The 18,273-nt window shown below is 50.5% G+C and overlaps 2 protein-coding genes across 2 annotated transcripts in view; both read left to right on the top strand.

The window, feature by feature from the left end:
• LOC144248867 (uncharacterized) overlaps window positions 1-18,273 on the top strand; it is a 770,489-nt gene that overhangs the window by 170,458 nt on the left and 581,758 nt on the right. The gene's annotated exons all lie outside the window — the stretch shown is intronic.
• Window positions 9,160-10,542, top strand: LOC146764092 (olfactory receptor 14A16-like). Its single transcript, XM_085565585.1, has one exon. The coding sequence runs from the start codon at window positions 9,160-9,162 to the stop codon at window positions 10,090-10,092; it is 933 nt and encodes a 310-aa protein (XP_085421711.1). The 3' UTR covers window positions 10,093-10,542.

The following is an 18,273-nucleotide window of genomic DNA, read 5'->3' as shown; positions in this document are numbered from 1 at the left end:
TCAGGATTAGTTCCAAAGTTTAATGAGAGCCTGGATATGTACCAGGCCACATGTGGCTTCGAAGGACCTCCCGAGAAAGAGAGGAAGCCCCGCCCAGAGCAGCCAGGTATAGGGGTGTGGGGAAAACCAAACAGCCAATGGGAGAAGGACATGGGAGCGGCTCTCGGGGGGCAAAGGAGGGGAAAACTGGGGTGGACTACACAGGTACAAAGAGGGGATATGGAGGGATAAACCAATATGAGGGGATATACATTGGAAACACAACTCAACACTTTGGTAGGCTCAAAAATATCCATGTCTCAGCTGACACATTTTCAGGGGCGATTTTTGCATCATTACATACAGGGGAGACCGCAGAACATGCCTGCAGACACTTTCTACAAGCATTTGTGTCACTCGGGGTACCACAAGAAATAAAAACAGATAATGGTCCAACTTATACAGGCAAGGTGCTTGACAAATTTCTGAAAAAAATGGGGAGTGAAACACATTTTTGGTATTCCTTATTCTCCCTCAGGTCAAGCAATCATTGAAAGAACACATCACACCCTGAAATCCCTTTTTGATAAACAGAAAAGGGGAGAGGCAGACTCAACACCGTATATGCGGCTGAACAAAGCTCTGTATGTATTAAATTTTCTAAATGGTTCTTTCTCAGAGCCCACACCACCAATTGTCAGGCATTTTACAAATAGTGCACAAGCAAAGTTAAGGGAAAATCCTTTAGTTTTGATCAGAAATCCAGAATCAGGACAAATTGAAGGTCCATTTACATTAATAACTTGGGGCAAGGGTTTCACTTGTGTTTCCACAGAGTGAGGACCGAAGTGGGTGTCGGCGAGGCACGTGAAACCTTTTCGGGTGCAGACGCAGGTGGACGCAGACCCGAGGAGCAAAGAAGAGAGCACGCAGATGGAGGCAGACAAGGACGCTGCAGATGTCTCATCAGACAATGATTGATTACCCAAAGACTTGGGTTTTTTTGGGGGAAATTAAGTGCTTTTTGAGTGTTGTTGTATTGCAGGGTTTCTCGCAAGAGGTTGGGAACATGGACATGGGGTTCAGACAGGCAGTGTTCATGTGCTTCATTCTCTCACCTGTTGCTTTGGGCAATGAGACAGACTTTCCCATGAAACAACAAAGGGAAAATGTGTGGGAAACTCTGGCAAAGGCAGCGGGTCTGGACAGTATTTGTCTGACTCATTTAAAACCGGGGAAACCATTTTCAACATGTTTGGTAGGGATCTTTTTTCCCTCAAACAATATAGTCCGAATTGTGATGATGATGTTTATACCTGGGACAAGGCTCAGAGAATTGCAGTTGCAATTTTCTCGCCCCAAACAGCATCAGAGGTGGCCTTGACACAATTGGACCACATAGCTTGCTGGTTGAGCAAACACAGTCGTGCCATTTCGTCTGCACTGAGTGACATGTTAACAGACATCAGCAGTGCAAGACAGGCAGTGCTTCAAAACAGGGCGGCAATTGATTATTTGCTGCTGTCACATAGGCACGGATGTGAAGAATTTAAGGGGATGTGTTGCATGAACTTGTCAGATCATTCAAAATCTATTCATGAAAATATAAAACAAATAGAAAGTAGTATCACCAAGTTGAAAAAAGTAACAGGATCCTGGTGGGATGATTTCTTTAACCTTTTTGATCTCTCACCAGTGTGGAAAGAAATTTTAAAAATAATATTTTACATTCTTATAGGGCTTGTAGTTCTTCTGCTTGTTCTGCCATGCATTTTCATGTGCATTCGAAGGACCTTGAACAAAGTGGCAAGGCAGGTGTTTTTGGTTCAAACAGGGAGGGGAGATGTGGGAACTCAAAATGTCTCTCAGACATTTTTAGAGGTTCCAGGCCTTGGTCAGAAGCATTTTAGATCACAGCAGGCAGCTGGAAACAGCTGTGATTTTGAGTTTGAGCCATGGAATGAATTACCAACTTTGAAGGTGGAAAAAGCAGTCACAAAGGGTTAGATAGTATAGTAAAAGTAGCTACAAAGCAGAGGGGAATTTTTTTTAGTATTGTACAGGGGGTTTTTTGCACATGTACAGGGGGGTTGTTATTTTGTACATGGGGGTCAGAAGTTCTAAGATGGAGGAAAGTGGGATGATCCTGTTCTTCCTCCTTCTTCATCCTTGCCTCCATGTTCTTGGTGATGTTGGCACTCACAGATTGGATTAGATTAGAAAAGCACTTGGTAATATAGGTAGTAGGTATTGGGGAATAACTGTAAACATGTTATACATAATATATCTTATAAAAAATAGCAGCAGCCCTGGGCGGGGAGGGAGAAGAAGAAGACACCAGACAGTCAGGGTGTCAGGAGTGTGTGCCTCTCTGCCTGGGCCGCTGACCAAAGGGCCGCAGCCCGAGAACCTAATCTGTTAGATAACTAGCAATAAATCGTTTTGAGACCGAACAAGAAGAGGCTGCGGAGTTCTTCTTTGGACGCACGGGTTGGAGGAGAGACTTTACTACCACATGAGACCCCAAACTAAACCCGGGGTTCTCACAATGAAGTTCTTCAGTGTCACAATGGCCACCTCGCTCCATGAGCTTCCACAGAAGCACAAGAGAAAGGCAGCAGATCTATAGAAAGACACGCACACAGGCACCAACTGCTCAGGTTCCAGTGTCGCTAACAGAGGAACCCCAGGAGAAGGCAGGATCCAGACCACGGGCTGGCCTCGTGCTCCGGCTTTTAACCCCCTGGGCCTCCATGGGCCCGCCCCTGGGGTGGGACTGCCAGGTGATTGCCCAATCAGAGCCAGGGTAGGCACCAGCTGCTGGTGTGTGATTGGTTGACAGCTCAGCCAATCAGCACTGCCCCTGCTGTGTGATTGACAGCTCTGCCAGGCCAGGCTGGGGGCGGGGCTCTGTCCCACCACAAACCAAGGCCTGACCCGGCCCCGGCCCCACACGGGCATTCCAAGCATCCCAAGGTGTCTCGGGACATGGATCTCATCCAGCCTCTGACAGCGACCACGGGGACACTGGGGAACCTCATGGAACCAAGGGGCCATGGTGACACTGTGCTGCCTCATGGAATCAAGGAGACCATTGTGGAACTCGGTGACCCCAAAAGAACCAAGGGTCCATGGTGACCTTGTGCAGCCGCAGTGTCACAGTGAGCGTACACGGAGCTGAGGGGCCATTGTGACACATCAGGGCTCTGTGGAAACATGAAGCCATTGTGATATTGCAAGGGCTCATGGAAGCATGGGGCCATTGTGACACTGCAGAAGCAAGGGGAACATTGTGACACTCCAGGGCGTCATGGAACCAAGGAGACCATTGTGACACTGTGGGGTCCCACAGAACCAATGGAACATGGAACAGGTCTGGCTGCCTGGACCACCCAGGGGCCAATTCTCATCTGCCTATGAAACACTGGGACCATGTAGTTTTCTTTCTTATGGGAAAAAAACATTCACCTCAACTAGGCGCACATGGCCAAAATTGGGCATCTGACACCAGAATTCCCTATATCTAAGGATAGCTCCCAGAAAAAAGGTGCCAGGACTGACAAGTTTGGCTGGCCTTGTCTTCCTGAGGGCTGGCACCTATTTGCTTCAGAAACACGGGTGCTCTGTGCTTTCCTTCCTAATAAAATGGCCAAAATTGAGATTCCACCTCCAAAATGCCTTATGTCCAAGGATAGCCCCTAAACAAAAGGGGCCAGGAGAGCCAGATCTGGCTGGCTTGGCCTGAGGCAACCTCTCATCTTCTTCCAGAACACTTGGAGTTCACGCTTCTCTTACCCATAGGAAAAAACCCATCCATCTTGACCAGGCGCCCATGGCCAAAACTGGGATTCCACCTCCAAAACTACATACCGCCAAGGATTTCTCCCAAGTGAAATGCCAGGAAAGACAATTCTGGCTGCCTTTGGACCCTTGGGGGGCTGCCTCTCACCTGCCTCGAAACACTGGGGCTTGCTGCTTTCCATCCTATGGAAAAGAACTGTCCTTATGTATGAAGAAATGACCAAAAATGGAATTCAACCTCCAAAATTCCCTCTATCCAAGGGTTGCTTTCAGAAAAAAGCTACCAGGACAGAGAGGTCTGGCTGCCTTAGGCCTCTAGTGGCCACCTTTCATCTGCCCCACAAACACCGGTGTTCCGTGCTTTTCTTACCATGCAAAGAACAGCCGTTCTCCTCCGGGTGTCCATGTCTGAAACTAGGATGCCACCTCTAAATATCCCTATATTCAAGGGTTGCTCCCAGACAAAATCTGCCAGTACCATCAAGTCTGGCTGGCCTTGGCCTCTGATGGCTGCCCCTGCCACACTGGGGCTCGGTTCTCCCATGGAGATCACTGTGACACTGTGGGCACCGCATGGAACCAAGGGGATCATTGTGGCACCACTGGAGCCCATGGAACCAAGGGGCCATGGTGACACCGCGGGGCTTCATGGACCCAGAGACCATTGTGACTCTGTGGGGCCTGATGGAACCATGGAGACCATTCTGACCCTTCAGGGCCCCGTGTCACCAAGGGGTCATTGTGACACCTCAGGGCCTCCTGGAAGCAAGGGACCATTGGGACACTGTGGGGCCCCATGGGATAGGAGAACATGGAACAGGTCTGGCTGGCTTGGCCTCCCAGGGGCCACCTGACAGGTCTGGCTGATCTTGGAATGTCAAGGCCTGCCCCTCATCAGCTCCTGGAGCACTGGGGCTCAGTGCTCTTCTCTATATGGAAATAACCGTCTGCTATTGCATGTGTCCATTGCCAAAATTGGTACCGTCTCTAAAAAATTTCCTATTTGTAAGGGTATCTCTTAGAACACAATCAGGCAGCTCTGGATGGCCTTTGCCCCTGGTGGTCAACTCTCATCCACCCCTAAAACAGTGGCACTCTGTTTCTTCATTCATGTGGAAAAGAACTGGTCTTCATGTCCAGGGACCATGGCCAAAACAAGACTTAGCCACCAAGCTCAGCCGGGCTCACGGAACCATCTGCAGCCCCGGGAGATATTGACACTGCCAGTGCTGCCATCCACCCTCCAGTGAGAGAAAAGGACACAGGGCAGGCACACAGAGGAGCAACATGGACACACGGAGGGCAGGGAAGGGGAAGTTGAGTCCCAGATGGGAGGGATGAGGAGATGCCTTGATCTTGGGGCTGAAATCCTCTGCTAAAGCTGTGGAGAAGGATGTCATTGATACATCAGACTCTCTTTTTCCCTATAAGGCATTGAAAAGTATGGGGAGATGACTTGCTCAGCAAAGGCCTCCATGCTAAACTAAGCAAATGTTGCAGTAGCTGTGATCCCACGAGAAGTTTGAACCAAGAAAGAGAGCACAGTGATGAGACCCTGTGCCCTCAGGGAGAGAAGAAGACCTCTGTTCCCAGAGATGAAGATGATTTTAGAAATAGAAGGAGAGAAGTTTTGCTTTTAACAGCTCTTCTTTAAACTAATACCCCATAAACTGACATGGCCCATAAACACAGCTGTGAGAAAGGCTGTGAGAAAATTGGAGGGACTTCACAATTGCAGATTTTTCTGAGCAGCTGCTATTTGTGGAAGCTAAAAGCCATGCGATAACTGTTTTCTTGTGGAGATGCCTCCATAACATAAACAAGAGGAACTTCTCTCCCTAAGTGAACAGAAGAAAGACAATTCTAGAGATGGTAAACTGACTGAAAATATTTGGTTTTTTCTCTTTACATTTTCAGGTTGTCAGGAGAGAGGAAGTGTTCTGAAAGTTTTGTTCTGGTCCTTAATGCTCCTTCTTTTATTTACTGTTAGTAAACTTTTCTTTTTACTCTAAAAGTTTGACCTTTGCCTTTCTCCTAATCCTACCTCACAGCAGGAATTGAGTAAGTATATTCTAGTGTGTGCACTGATAATTAGCCAACACTGAACCCACTACACTAGTCGATGCATTAGCCAAGAAATCTCAAATTGGTGAAGCAAAACCAGTAAAGGAATGCTCATGATGAACTGCATTACAACAGTGGCAAATCAAGGCAGAAGCATGGTTTGTCAGGACTTGCTTGATACTAATGAGCCCCGTGGTGCACTTGGAGCTGAGCCTTGGAACCTCAGGGCCTGAGAGGAGATTGCAAATAACCTTCCAGAAGTTAAAATCAAGAGGAAAAACCCAAAGTGTCACGAGGTACTAATGGGACTTACTTAGGTCCATCCCCAACACAGGCTCCTCATGGACTCCTTGGAGGAGAGAACTGGACGCCAGGATGGCACAAAAACTTCTCAGTCTGGAAATGAAAATTCCAAAGTAGCTTACAAAAGTTAAGTATCTCAAAGCATTAAAGAGCTCCTCTGAGTGTCAGTGCCAAGCTCTCAAGGGACTCCTTAAAGCAGATTATTGGGGCCATGATTGCACAAACCTCCCACAGAGTCTGTATGAAAAGGGAAACACCAAGTACCTTAAAAGAACTGAAGTACCTTGAAGTATTAATGAGCGTTGTTCCTGACAAAGCCTCTCCAGGGACTAATTACAGCAGATAATTGGGGCCATGATTGCAGAAACCTCTCAGAGACTCCAAGGCAAAAGGAAAAGCCAAAGTCCTTTGAAAAACCTGCAGTCCCTGGGAGCATGAAGGAGCCCCCAGGGCCATTCCTGACCAAGGCTCCCCAGGGACTCCTTCCAGCAGATCCTTGAGGCCACTGGGATGTGGGCTAGGGGGGGATGCTGAGGGCAGGACCAGGGGCTGACAGTGCCCAGCCTGGCTGTGGCTGTGCCAGGAGGCCCCAGGGCCTCAGGACAAGGTGTCTCCTCACAGCCCTTGGTGGCACAGACCCTGCTGTGCCCCAGGGCACCAAGACTTGGCTTCTCTTTGTCCCCCCCTGGCATCAGTGCCTCCAGTTCTCTGCTCCGCCTGGGGCCTGGGGACACTTTCTCAGTTGAATCCCTCAGTGGGATCCATTAAAAGTCCAAGAAACTTTGGAGTTGGATTCTGACTTGGAGTTCTGTAGAGGTTTCTGCAGCTCCCTCTCAGGGCCTGAGCACAAAGCCCCAGAGGCTCATTAAAGTCCTTGTGCTGTGTCTGTGCTGCTGAGCTGGGCCGGGCTCCTGGCACAGAGGGTGATCCTGGTAACCAAGCAGAGCTTCAAAAGCACATTTCTCTTGCTGAGCAGCTCTTCTGCCAGCCCAGCAGGGCTGGGGCACTGCCTGCAGCCAGCCCAGGCACAGCACAGAGGCACAGAGAGCTTCAATCAGTCAGGGCTGGGAAGGGGCTGAGAAGTGCCTGGGGCAGAATCACTGCCAGCCCTTGGCACAGGAACCTCTGGCTGCAGGACAATGCAGCTGCAGCTCCTGGAGAGATCTCCTAAAGCTGGAACATGCCAATGCCCACAGACCCTGTGAGTGCATTCTCTGCTCATCTCCTGGGCAGAGCAGCCAGGGGTGCCCAGGGCTGTCCTGCAGAGCAGGGTCCTGCAGCCCAGGGCGCTGTGCTGGGCCAGGGACTCTGCTGCCTGCCAGGGACAGCTCTCAGCCGGCCCTGGAGCTGCTCCCAGCGCTGGCCAGGAGCTGTGGGGGGAAGGAGCCACCCTGAGCAGGGCAGGTGCTGCTGCTGAGAGGGGCTGGCTGGGGCAGGGCTGCTCCCAGCTCCAGACCAGCCTGGGCACAGCTCCGGAGGACACTTCCCAAAGAAGGTAAGCCTAGGATTATACTTATATACTTAGAAAACCATAATCCTTTATTTTTTCTATTAAACTCTTGATTAGCTCTCTTAAACTCTTACTGAACACTATTAAAGTGTTATTATATACCTCTATATCTATAATATTTAATTAATTCTAGTACATTTCTTTATGTTTTCTCTTAGAATTTAGAAAAATAACCTGACTGTATAAATGCATTTTTGAATATTATATAGTCTTTTCAACAGGATGAGGACCTACAAGAAGAACATTTTGGTTTTTGTATGCCAGCAGTGATAATGAAACCTGGGGGAAAAATGTCCTTGGACCTACTCCAAAGGCTTGAGCCAGGGGTGTGTAACTGGGACAAGTGAATATTCTTTCGAATGTCCTTGTAAACTATCCTACTTAATCAATCTTAATTAATTGTTGAAATCAGGGGCCAGGTGTGCCTCATCCCCACTGGGACACCTGGAAGTTCCAATAAAGGTCTGTTTTTTACTTTACTGTTCTAACACTGTTGCAAGGGCTTTTTTCTCCTTTAATTATAGACAACAGGGGGATGAGAGAAGCAGAACAGGAATTGTAATCCCTGAGTGACAGAACATTCTGAGTTGAAAGGGACACATAGGATCATCAAAGGAATGTTTGAACATTTACAGACACTCCAGAACTGTGACTTTGGGTGGTCAGTGTCTCTGTTGGGAGCTCCCAAAGGGCCTTCAGCCACTCCTCAGCCCTGGGCAGCAGCAGCATCACCTCTGCAGGGCCCAGCAGGGCTCTCCTGAGCTGCCCTTGCCCAGCTGCACACAGAGCCTGCCCCAGCCAGGGCCCTGCACACAGGCAGGTTTCTGTAGGGCCGGGCCGAGGGCACACAGGGTGGGATGGGCTCTGTGAGCGCTGGCAGGGACAAGGCACCTCTCAGGAGGGGATGTCCAGGCCCAGGGAGATGCTCAGGGAAGCAGAGGGGGCTGGACAGAGCAGTGCTGGGGGAACAAACCCATCCAGCCCCTCACCTTCCCTCAGCCACAGGGAATCCTTTGCCTCTCACATCTCTCAGTGGCAAACTCTGAGTGCAGCAGGAATGCTGGGGATTTCTGACCTCAAAGAGACAGGAATCGTGTTTGGGTAGGAAATCAATTCCTAAATCCAACCCCTGGCATCAGTTTTTCTTAGAAGTGTAAGTGCAGATGGTACCAAGACTTGCTGCAGTAGGAGTGATTCCCCTGACAAATCCTGAATATCCAGCCTTGTCCCTCTGCCCCATGGACACAAACCCAGGGCAGCAGGGCAGGGATGGCTCCTCCAGAGCCCCCACACACAGCCCTGGCTGCTCCTGGCACACTCAGCCAGCACAACTGGAGCTCAGGCAGGGACCTGGGTGAAGGTTTTCCCAGAGCAGGAACAAGGGTGGGTGAGTTCCAGCAGGACAGTCTGCAGGGAATTGCACAGGTTTGTCTCCAAGCAGCCTCTCCTGACTTGTCCCTGTCCTTTCTCCATGAACAGGTGCCCATGTGCAGCCACAGCACATGTCCAACAGCAGCTCCATCAGCCACTTCCTCCTGCTGGCACTGGCAGACACGCGGCAGCTGCAGCTCCTGCACTTCTGCCTCTTCCTGGGCATCTCCCTGGCTGCCCTCCTGGGCAACGGCCTCATCATCAGCGCCGTAGCCTGCGGCCACCACCTGCACACGCCCATGTTCTTCTTCCTGTTCAACCTGGCCCTCAGCGACCTGGGCTCCATCTGCACCACTGTCCCCAAAGCCATGCACAATTCCCTCTGGGACACCAGAAACATCTCCTACAAAGGATGTGCTGCACAAGTCTTTCTGATTTTCTTCTTTCTTGCAACAGAGTTTTCCCTCCTGACCATCATGTGCTACGACTGCTACGTGTCCATCTGCAAACCCCTGCACTACGGGACTCTCCTGGGCAGCAGAGCTTGTGCCCACATGGCAGCAGCTGCCTGGGCCAGTGCCTTTCTCAATGCTCTGTTGAACACAGCCAATACATTTTCCCTGCCCCTGTGCCATGGCAATGCCCTGGGCCAGTTCTTCTGTGAAATCCCACAGATCCTCAAGCTCTCCTGCTCCAAATATTATCTCAGGGAATTTGGACTCATTGCTGTTAGTGTGTGTTTAGTATTTGGCTGTTTTGTGTTCATTGTTTTCTCCTATGTGCATATCTTCAGGGCCGTGCTGAGGATCCCCTCTGAGCAGGGACGGCACAAAGCATTTTCCACCTGCCTCCCTCACCTGGCCGTGGTCTGTCTGTTTGTCAGCACTGCAGCATTTGCTCACCTGAAGCCCCAGTCTGTCTCCTCCCCATCCCTGGATCTGGCCCTGTCAGTTCTGTACTCGGTGGTGCCTCCAGCCCTGAACCCCCTCATCTACAGCCTGAGGAACCAGGAGCTCAAGGCTGCAGTGGGGAGACTGATGACTGGATTGTTTCAGAAATATTAAACTGCTGGCCAATTTCTGGAAATTAGTTGTAATAAAAGTTGTTTATGGTCATGCTTGTAGTAGTTTTTTTTGTTTGTTTTATTTTTTTTCAGATTGCCCACACCGAAAGTATCATTATTTGTGCCATTTCTCATTTTGTTTCTCTGCACCTTCCCTGTGGCCAGACAGTGTCAATGAGGAGCTCTGCTCTCAGTGGCTTTAACAGGAGTAAACAATGTCCCAGCAAAGTTTTCTGGAGAGATGCCCTTTTGTTGCCTTCTCTGGAGCTGCAGCAGCAATATCTGTGTGCAGAGCTGGGGGCAGATAAGTGCTGGCAGAGCAGCTCTGTTCCTGCTGGCCACATCATTCCTGGTCCAGGCCAGGAGCCATTGGCCTTCTTGGCCACCTGGGCACTCTGCTGGCTCATGTCCAGCCTGCTGTCCATCAGTCCCTGCAGGTCCCTTTCTTCCTGGCTGCTGTCCAGCCCCTCTGTCCCCAGCCTGTAGCACTGCAGGGGTTGTTGTGGCCAAAGTGCAGGACCCGGCACTTGGACTTGTTAAACCTCACCTTGTTGGATTTGGGACCTGGATCCAGCCTGTCCAGGGCCCTGTGCAGAGCCCTCCTACCCTCCAGCAGATCCACACTTCCAGACAACTTGGTGTCATCTGCAAAGATGTCCTTGGTTCCAAGGTGCCCCTCAGTGTCACAATGTCCCTTTGGTTACACCAGGCCCTGCACTGTCACACTTGTGGGAACCCCAGACTTGTTTTGGGGCCACATGTGGTGGTGAAATTCTTCCTCCAACCCGTGCTTCCAAAGAAAAATTCCGCAGGCTTAGCTGTTCGGTCTCAAGGCAGTTTATTGCTAGTTATCTAACAGATTATGTTCTTGGACTGCAGCTATTTGATCAGTGGCCTGGGTAGAGGCACACACACACCCTGACATCCTCTCTATCTGCTGTCTTCTTCGTCTCTCTCTCCGCCCAGGGTTGCTGCTATCTTTTATAAGATATATTACGTATAACATGTTTACAATTATTCCCCAATACCTACTACCTACGTTGCCAAGTGTTTTTCTACTCTAAACCAATCTGTGAGTGCCAACATCACCAAGAACATGGAGGAGAAGAAGAAGAAGGAAGAAGGATGGGTTCAGCCCACTTTCCTCCATCTTAGAACTTCCGACCCCCATGTACAAAGTGAAAACCCCCCTGTACATGTGCTAAAAGCCCCCTGTACAATATTAAAAAAATTTCCCCTCTACTTCGTAACTACTTATACTATACTATCTAACCTTTTGTGATTGCTTGTTCCACCTCCAAAGTTGGTAATTCATTCCATGGCTCAAACTCAAAATCACAGTTGTTTTTCAGCTGTCTGCCAGGGTCTAGAATGCTTCTGACCAAGGCCTGGAACCTCTAAAAATGTCTGAGAGACATTTTGAGTTCCCACAACACTGGTCTCCTTGGTTCCATGGGTCCCAAAATGTGACAATGGACTCCTTGGTTCCATGGGGCCCAGGGTGTCACAAAAGCCCCATGGTCACACGAGGTCCCACACTGTCACAGTGCTCTCTGTGCTTCCACAAGTCCCCTCAGTGTCACAATGGACTCCTTGTTTCCACGAGCCCACACAGTGTCACAACGGCCTTCCAGATTCCCTGAGGCCCCAGAGTGTCACAGTGGCCCCTTGGTTACACAAGGTCCTGCAGTGTCACAATGTCCCCTTGGTTTCATGAGGCCCCGCAGTGTCAGAAGGGCCCCTTGGTTCCCCTGGGCCCTGGACTCTCCCAATGCTCTCCTTGGTTTGGCAGTGTCACAGGGGTGAAACCCCTCGGTCACATGAGGCCCCGCAGTGTCACCATGGCCTCTGTGGTTCCACCAGGACCCAGTGTCACGGGGACTCCCTGGTTCCATTGGGCCCCAGAGCACCACAATGGAGCCCTGGTTCTATGGGGCTGCACAGTGTCACCATGGTCCTCTTAGTTCCACGAGGCCCTGCAGGGTCACAATGGCCCCAGAGTGTCCCAATCATCACAGAATGAGAGAATCAAAGAGGCTGGAAAAGACCTTTGGGATCATTAAGTCCAACCGATGCCCTAATACAGCCTTGTCACCCAGACATGCCACTGAGTGCCACTGGAGAGGGACAGTGACTCTGCCACCTCCCCCCTGGCCTGCCCATTCCAATGCCCACTCACCGTTTCTATGAAGAACTTCTTCCTCTTGTCCAGCCTAAACCTCCCCTGGTGCAGCTGAAGGCTGTGTCTTCTTGTCCTGCCCTCCAGCAGATCCACACTCACACCCAGCTTGGTGTCACCTGCAAATTTGGGGATGGTGGGCTCGATCCCCTCACCCAGATCATCGGTGAAGAATGTTAAACAGGACTGGGCCCAACACAGATCCCTGGGGACAGCACCAGGGACTGGACACCAGCTGGGTGCAGCACCATCCCCACCCCTCTCTGGGCCCAGCCTCCAGCCAGCTCTTCCATCTCCCAGCCAGGAGGGAACCTGCCCAAGCCGTGGGCTGCAGCTTTTCCAGGGAATGCTGTCAGAGACAGTGTCCATGGCTTTGCTGAAGTCCACATGGACACATCCACAGCCTTTCCCACACCCACAGGTGGGTCACCTGGTTATAAAAGGAGATCAGGTTGCTCAGGCAGGACCTGCCCCTCTTAAATCCACGCTGGCTGGCTCTGACCCCTCGGCCATCCTGTGGGTGCCCTGTGGTGGCTCTCAAGGTGATCTGTTCCATAACCTTGCCGGGCACCGAGGTCAGGCTGACAGGCCTGGAGCTCCCCAGATCCTCCTTCCAGCCCTTCTTGGGGATGGGCTCACACTGGCACCTCCAGTGCTCTGGGACCTCCCTGGTGAGCCAGGACTGATGGTAAATGATGGGGAGCAGCTTGGGGAGCTCATCCCCCAGCTCCCTCATCCCCCTAGTATGGATCCCATCTGATCCCATCCACCTGTGAGCATCTGAGTGGCTCAGCAGGTCACCAGCTGCTTCCTCCTGGATTACAGGGGGCTGTCCTGCTCCCTGTGCCCATCTACCAGCTCAGGAGAACTCTTGTCCTGAGGAGAATCTCTCCATATATTGAAAACTGAGACAAACAATGAGTTAAATATCTTGGTCTTTCCTTATGTTTAGTTACTATATTTTCCACTGAATCCAATAAAGAGTAGAGGTTCTCCTTATACCACATTTTACTATGAATTTATTCATAGAGATATTTTTTATTATTTTTCACAGTAGTGGCCAGGTTAAGCTCTAATTGAGATTTCACCTCTTTCCTTGTTTTTTCTCCATGACCTAACAACGTCCCTAAAAACTTGCTAAGTTGCCTGACTTTCTGTCCAAAGTTGATGTGCCCTCTTCTTTCCCCTGAGTTCCCACAAAAGCTCCATGGGCAGCCAGGACAGTCATTTTCCACACCAGCTCATCTTTTGCCACACTGGGACAGGCTGCTCCTTCCCCTTTAAGATTACTTTCCTGAAATGTGTCCATCCTTCCTGGACCCCTTTGTTTTTAAGGGCTGTTTCCCTTAAAAAATCAGTACCTGATTTGGTACTCCCCAAATCAGCATCCTAAATAGGCCAAAGTCTGCCCTTCCTAATTCCAGTGTGCAAGTTCTGCTGCTGCCCCTCCTTCTTTCACAGATCATTGAAAACTTTATTATTTCATGGTCCCAGTGCCCCAGGCAGCCTCCAAACCCCACATCTGCAGCCAGCCCTTCTCTGTTTGTGAGCAGCAGGAGACAGAGCTTTCCTTGGGAGTGGAGTGTTACCAAAAATTCAGTAAAAGAGAAAACTCCTTAACACCAGTGCAGCATTAAGAATCAGCTTTCTTTATTCAGGGGGATGCACGGGGGATAGCTCCTCCCAAAGCCGAGCATACTGAGTACAGGAAAGTTTCTGTTCATTCTCTGTATTTTGCACACATATTCATTGATTGTGCTGGACTAAACACACTTCTGATAGTCATTTCCCGAAAATCATTAACATATTTCCCCTCCCCTTTACCCATGTGTTCTTCTGTCCTGGGGGTCTCTCTGGTGGTTTCTGGTGGTCGTGGACCCCAATGTTCCCGTGGGCCTGGCTGAGCTGGCAGGACACTGAGGCTGGTGAACTTCCAGTTCCCCTTGTCCCACAATGGGCATTGTGTGGTTTCCATAGGCCTGGGGTTTTGGAGAACAAGCTCCAGGTGTCAGCTCACCTGGTGGAGACAATTTATCATCTGGTTACATGAGGTCAAAGAGTGGGCTATGACATCACATGAGTGATCTATGACAGAATGGTCCATGACATCACAGAGTGGTTAATGTGATGTCATCAAGAAGTTATGACATCATAGGCCAGCTCTGTGACATCGCAGAGCAGGCTTAGAGATCACATGACAGAGCTTTGAAATTGCAGAGCAGACTGTGACATCACAGAGTTGTCTGTGACATCAGAGACCATCTGTGTGACATTACAGAATGGGCTGTGACATCTCAGAGAGGCTGTGTGACATCTCAGAGAGGCTGTGTGACATCCCAGAGGGGCTGTGTGACGTCCCAGGCGGGCTCTGTGAGGTCACTGGGTTGGTCACTCCTCCCCAGCTCCCCCTCACAGTTTCTCCCAACAAGTCCAATGCTGTTCATGCCCAGCAGGGTCCCTGTCCCCTGATATCCCCCCGGTCCCCCTGGAGCCACAGCCTCCACCAAAGGATGTTCCACAGGATCCACCCCAGAGCCTGACATGGGGAAAAGGGGCCAGGGCTGTGTGACCAGGACATAAAGGACGTGGATTATCCAGGTCCCTGTGGCCTGGGTTGAGTTCCCCAGGCCAGGAAAGATGTCTGGCAGCTGGAGCAGGGTTAGGGAAGGGCCTCCAAGGTGGGATTGGAGCCCTTGGGCTGTGAGCAGAGGCTGAGGGAGCTGGGCTTGTCCAGCCTGGAGCAGGGAAGGCTGAGGGGCTCCTCATCCCAGCCTGGCAGTGCCAGTGAGGAGGGGAGGGAGAACACAGAGCCAGGCTCTTCACCAGGGGCCTGGATAATCAGCCAGGCCAGGAGGAGATGAAATGAGTCAGGCTGATTTCAGCATTTCCTCAACACCAAAAGCAGCCTGACCTCCCTTCTCCATCCACCACTGACAGCTTTGCACATCAGGAATTGTTTGAGCTGTTTTTCCCCCACTTCAGGATGAGCATCCTGATACAAGAACCTAACTGTGTTTATATCTATCACAGAACCACATTTGTCAGAAATTCATTCTAGCATGAAAATCACTTGTGGATGGTGGACTCATCAGACACTGCTGGGATCCTGCACATAGTTCAACCATGGTCTGTTGGCCATGAAGAGAAACTTTCTGTGCCTCTGAGTCTCACGGGTTCCTGACCCCCAAAGGACACAAACCTGATGAGTTGTGGTTCCCATTCCAGTGGTGGCACTGGGCCCTCCCTCCATCCCCAGAGCAGAGCTCCCTTGTCCCAGAAAGTCCCTGGTAATGCAGGGATGAAGGAAACAGGCTGTGGGGATCAGGGGCAGGGCACGGCCAGGGATTTGGGGTGGTTGTGAGCCCAGGGCAGGACCTGGCCCTTGGCCTTGGTGAACCTCATCCCATTGTCCTGGGCCCATGGCTCCAGCCTGTCCAGATCCCTCTGCAGAGCTTCCTGCCCTCCAGCACAACCACACTCCCACCCAGCCTGGGCTCATATGGAACTGACTGAGGGTGCCCTCAATGGCCTCATCCAGATCAGCAATAAAGAGACTTCACTGACCTGGCCCCAGTACTGAGCCCTGGGGACACCCCTGGATGTGACTCCATTCCTCAGCTGCTCTGAGTACCAGGGGCTGGATGAGGGAAACTGTGAGGAGGGGAAAGGGACAAAGTGTTATTGATTTTCAGCCATGAAGGGTCTTGAGTTTCATATATGTTCAGACAGCGTTAAAAGGTGCTGGGGCTAAATATAAATTGGATATTGCTGATATCAGTCTATTAACAGGAAAATAACAATTCTCTCTGCCCTGTTTTCAATATAGTATATTCCCTTTGTATACATGAGGGAAGAGTAGGCTCCTGTGCACGGTGGGGGTGTAGGGAGGCAGAGATCTCTGATGCTTGCTCTTGGGGGAAGAGGTTTATTGGAGAATTCAGGGATGCCCGAGCCTCGTGCTCTCAGGCGTAGCACGTGGTCGGGCTTAGGAGGACGGGGGAGGGGAGAGAGAAACGGAGGGTTTAGGAGAGGGGAAGCCCCAGAGGGGGAGGAAGTCCAAGAGAGGAGGAGAGGGCCAAGAGAGGAGAGGGCCAAGAGCGGGAGGAAGTCCAAGAGAGGAGGAGAGGGCCAAGAGAGGGAAGAAGTCCAAGAGGCCGCGTGGCCGCTCAGAGCCCCCTTATCAGGGGCTCCCAGGTGGGCTGGGACAAGGCATGGGCCAATGGGGTTACAGACTCTGTTTTAGGGGCAGGTACAGAGGTGCGGGATGAACCACAATCTTTTGCGGGGTGGGATGGAACAGACCATTTCACTCCAGGATTCATCCAAGGGTAGAAGTGACATCCGGCTAGCTAAAATAACAATCGTATCTATCTATCTTCTGCAACAATTGCCCCTTTTCGTTAAACTTTTGAAAAGGTAAATACAGACTTAATTACTATTTTTGCACAACTTGGGGTACATAACATATTGCTAATGAAACTACACTTATTACTCTAAAAATAATCAAGCTTACTTTACAGAGTTCCTTCAGCCAAGATGCAGAGCTCAAACCTTCAGATAAACTGTTTAGCTCGATTATTAATTGTAATCAAGGTGGCGTTTATTTCTTTACTGATTGAGCATTTTAACCATTTGAATACTTTAGTCTAATGGAAGAATTTAACTGAGGTAGTGTTATTAAAACCTTTTGGGGAAGGTTCTATAATTGTCTAGGTTGAAAAAGTCTATTAGAGCTTTGTATCAGTTAGAGATATGGTATCAGAGCTTGCAGTCTTGGCCAGAGTTACCCAGGCATTTGTCTTTGGTTAACCTATAGGTGAAACCTCAATACAAAAATTTGAAATAAGAGAACAAATGTAACAAGGGTACAAAAGTGACATGCATGTGAAAACAAATGTCCATAGTCTTGAATTGTTTCTGGCAGGTAGTTTTCATCTCGTCTTAGCACAGTTCAAATCTGAGTGCTTGCTTCTCGGTTTGCACCTGCAAAGTCATTGCCACTGGTGAGGGCACTGCCAGATTTCGGTGTATGGTAAGGCTTTACATTCTTTGCCGGGATCCATCTGAGTCCTTCACCTGTAGAGACACAAGCAAACCCTCTCTCCCACGTTACAAGGTTGCATGGGCTTTCTATTTGTCCTGTGACTGAGGTCTTGATCAAGACTTTTATTTTTACTTTTTTGTTGTTCAGAAAGTGTCTGTAAATGGGCATGTCAGGCTGTCCTATACAGCAATTTGAAAGATTGTATGCATATGGGGCTTTGCTGAACCTATTTTGGGGTGTGGCCTTATATATTCCCCTTTTCTGTTTTAATAAGCTGCTTTCTAGGGCTTTAGATGTCTTTTCTATGGTACCCAACAGCTGGTAACCATAGGAGAAACGGAAGCTACTATCTCCTGCCGCTACTAGGAATTCTCTCTCGTCCAGAGATGGGACAGCTGTCCACTCTCTGGGACTATGAGGCTTGGATATATGCCTGTCCATCAGTTGGAGGCCATCAATGATCCCCTGAGCATCCTGGGAAACTGAGGCAGCAGGGGTGGTATTGGTAGGGGTAGCACAGTTCTCTGTGGATCCTGTACTCGTCAAAGCAGCTGCCAGGTGCTGTTCCTTTTTCCCTGGCTGCATGCTAAGCTGTGAGTCAGCTGCAGCTGCCAACAGCTGGGGCAGAGGGGCAGGAGGAGAGGTGTCTGTAAGCGAAGCCACCAGGGAGGAACCGGGAGGTGTGGAAGGACACACTGAGGATGAGGCTGCAGCTGTGTAATGTGGATACAGCGTAGGAGAGGAAGCAGAGGCGTCCAGGGGCTGCAGGGGCGGCGGTGGGGTGACGGGAACTACTTGTTGTGCGGCTGGCCAGAGTTCTGGGCGGGCACCCGGCACGGAGGGCTTTAGCGGCAAACCCGGAAGTGACTCGGTAATTCGCGGCAGCGGCGGTGGAACTCCTTCTGGCGGCTCCGGGGGTCCTGCCGGCGCCGCCGCTGAGCTCGGGGGTTCTGGTTGAT

This window comes from Lonchura striata, chromosome 36 (assembly GCF_050655825.1).
Source record: "Lonchura striata isolate lonStrDom1 chromosome 36, ASM5065582v1, whole genome shotgun sequence".
In the NCBI taxonomy this organism is placed as follows: domain Eukaryota; kingdom Metazoa; phylum Chordata; class Aves; order Passeriformes; family Estrildidae; genus Lonchura; species Lonchura striata.
This window is presented reverse-complemented; position numbering and strand designations above follow the sequence as displayed.

Coding starts and splice junctions, on each gene's coding strand:
- LOC146764092 (XM_085565585.1), top strand. CDS start 9,160: ATGTCCAACAGCAGCTCCATCAGCCACTTCCTCCTGCTGGCACTGGCA.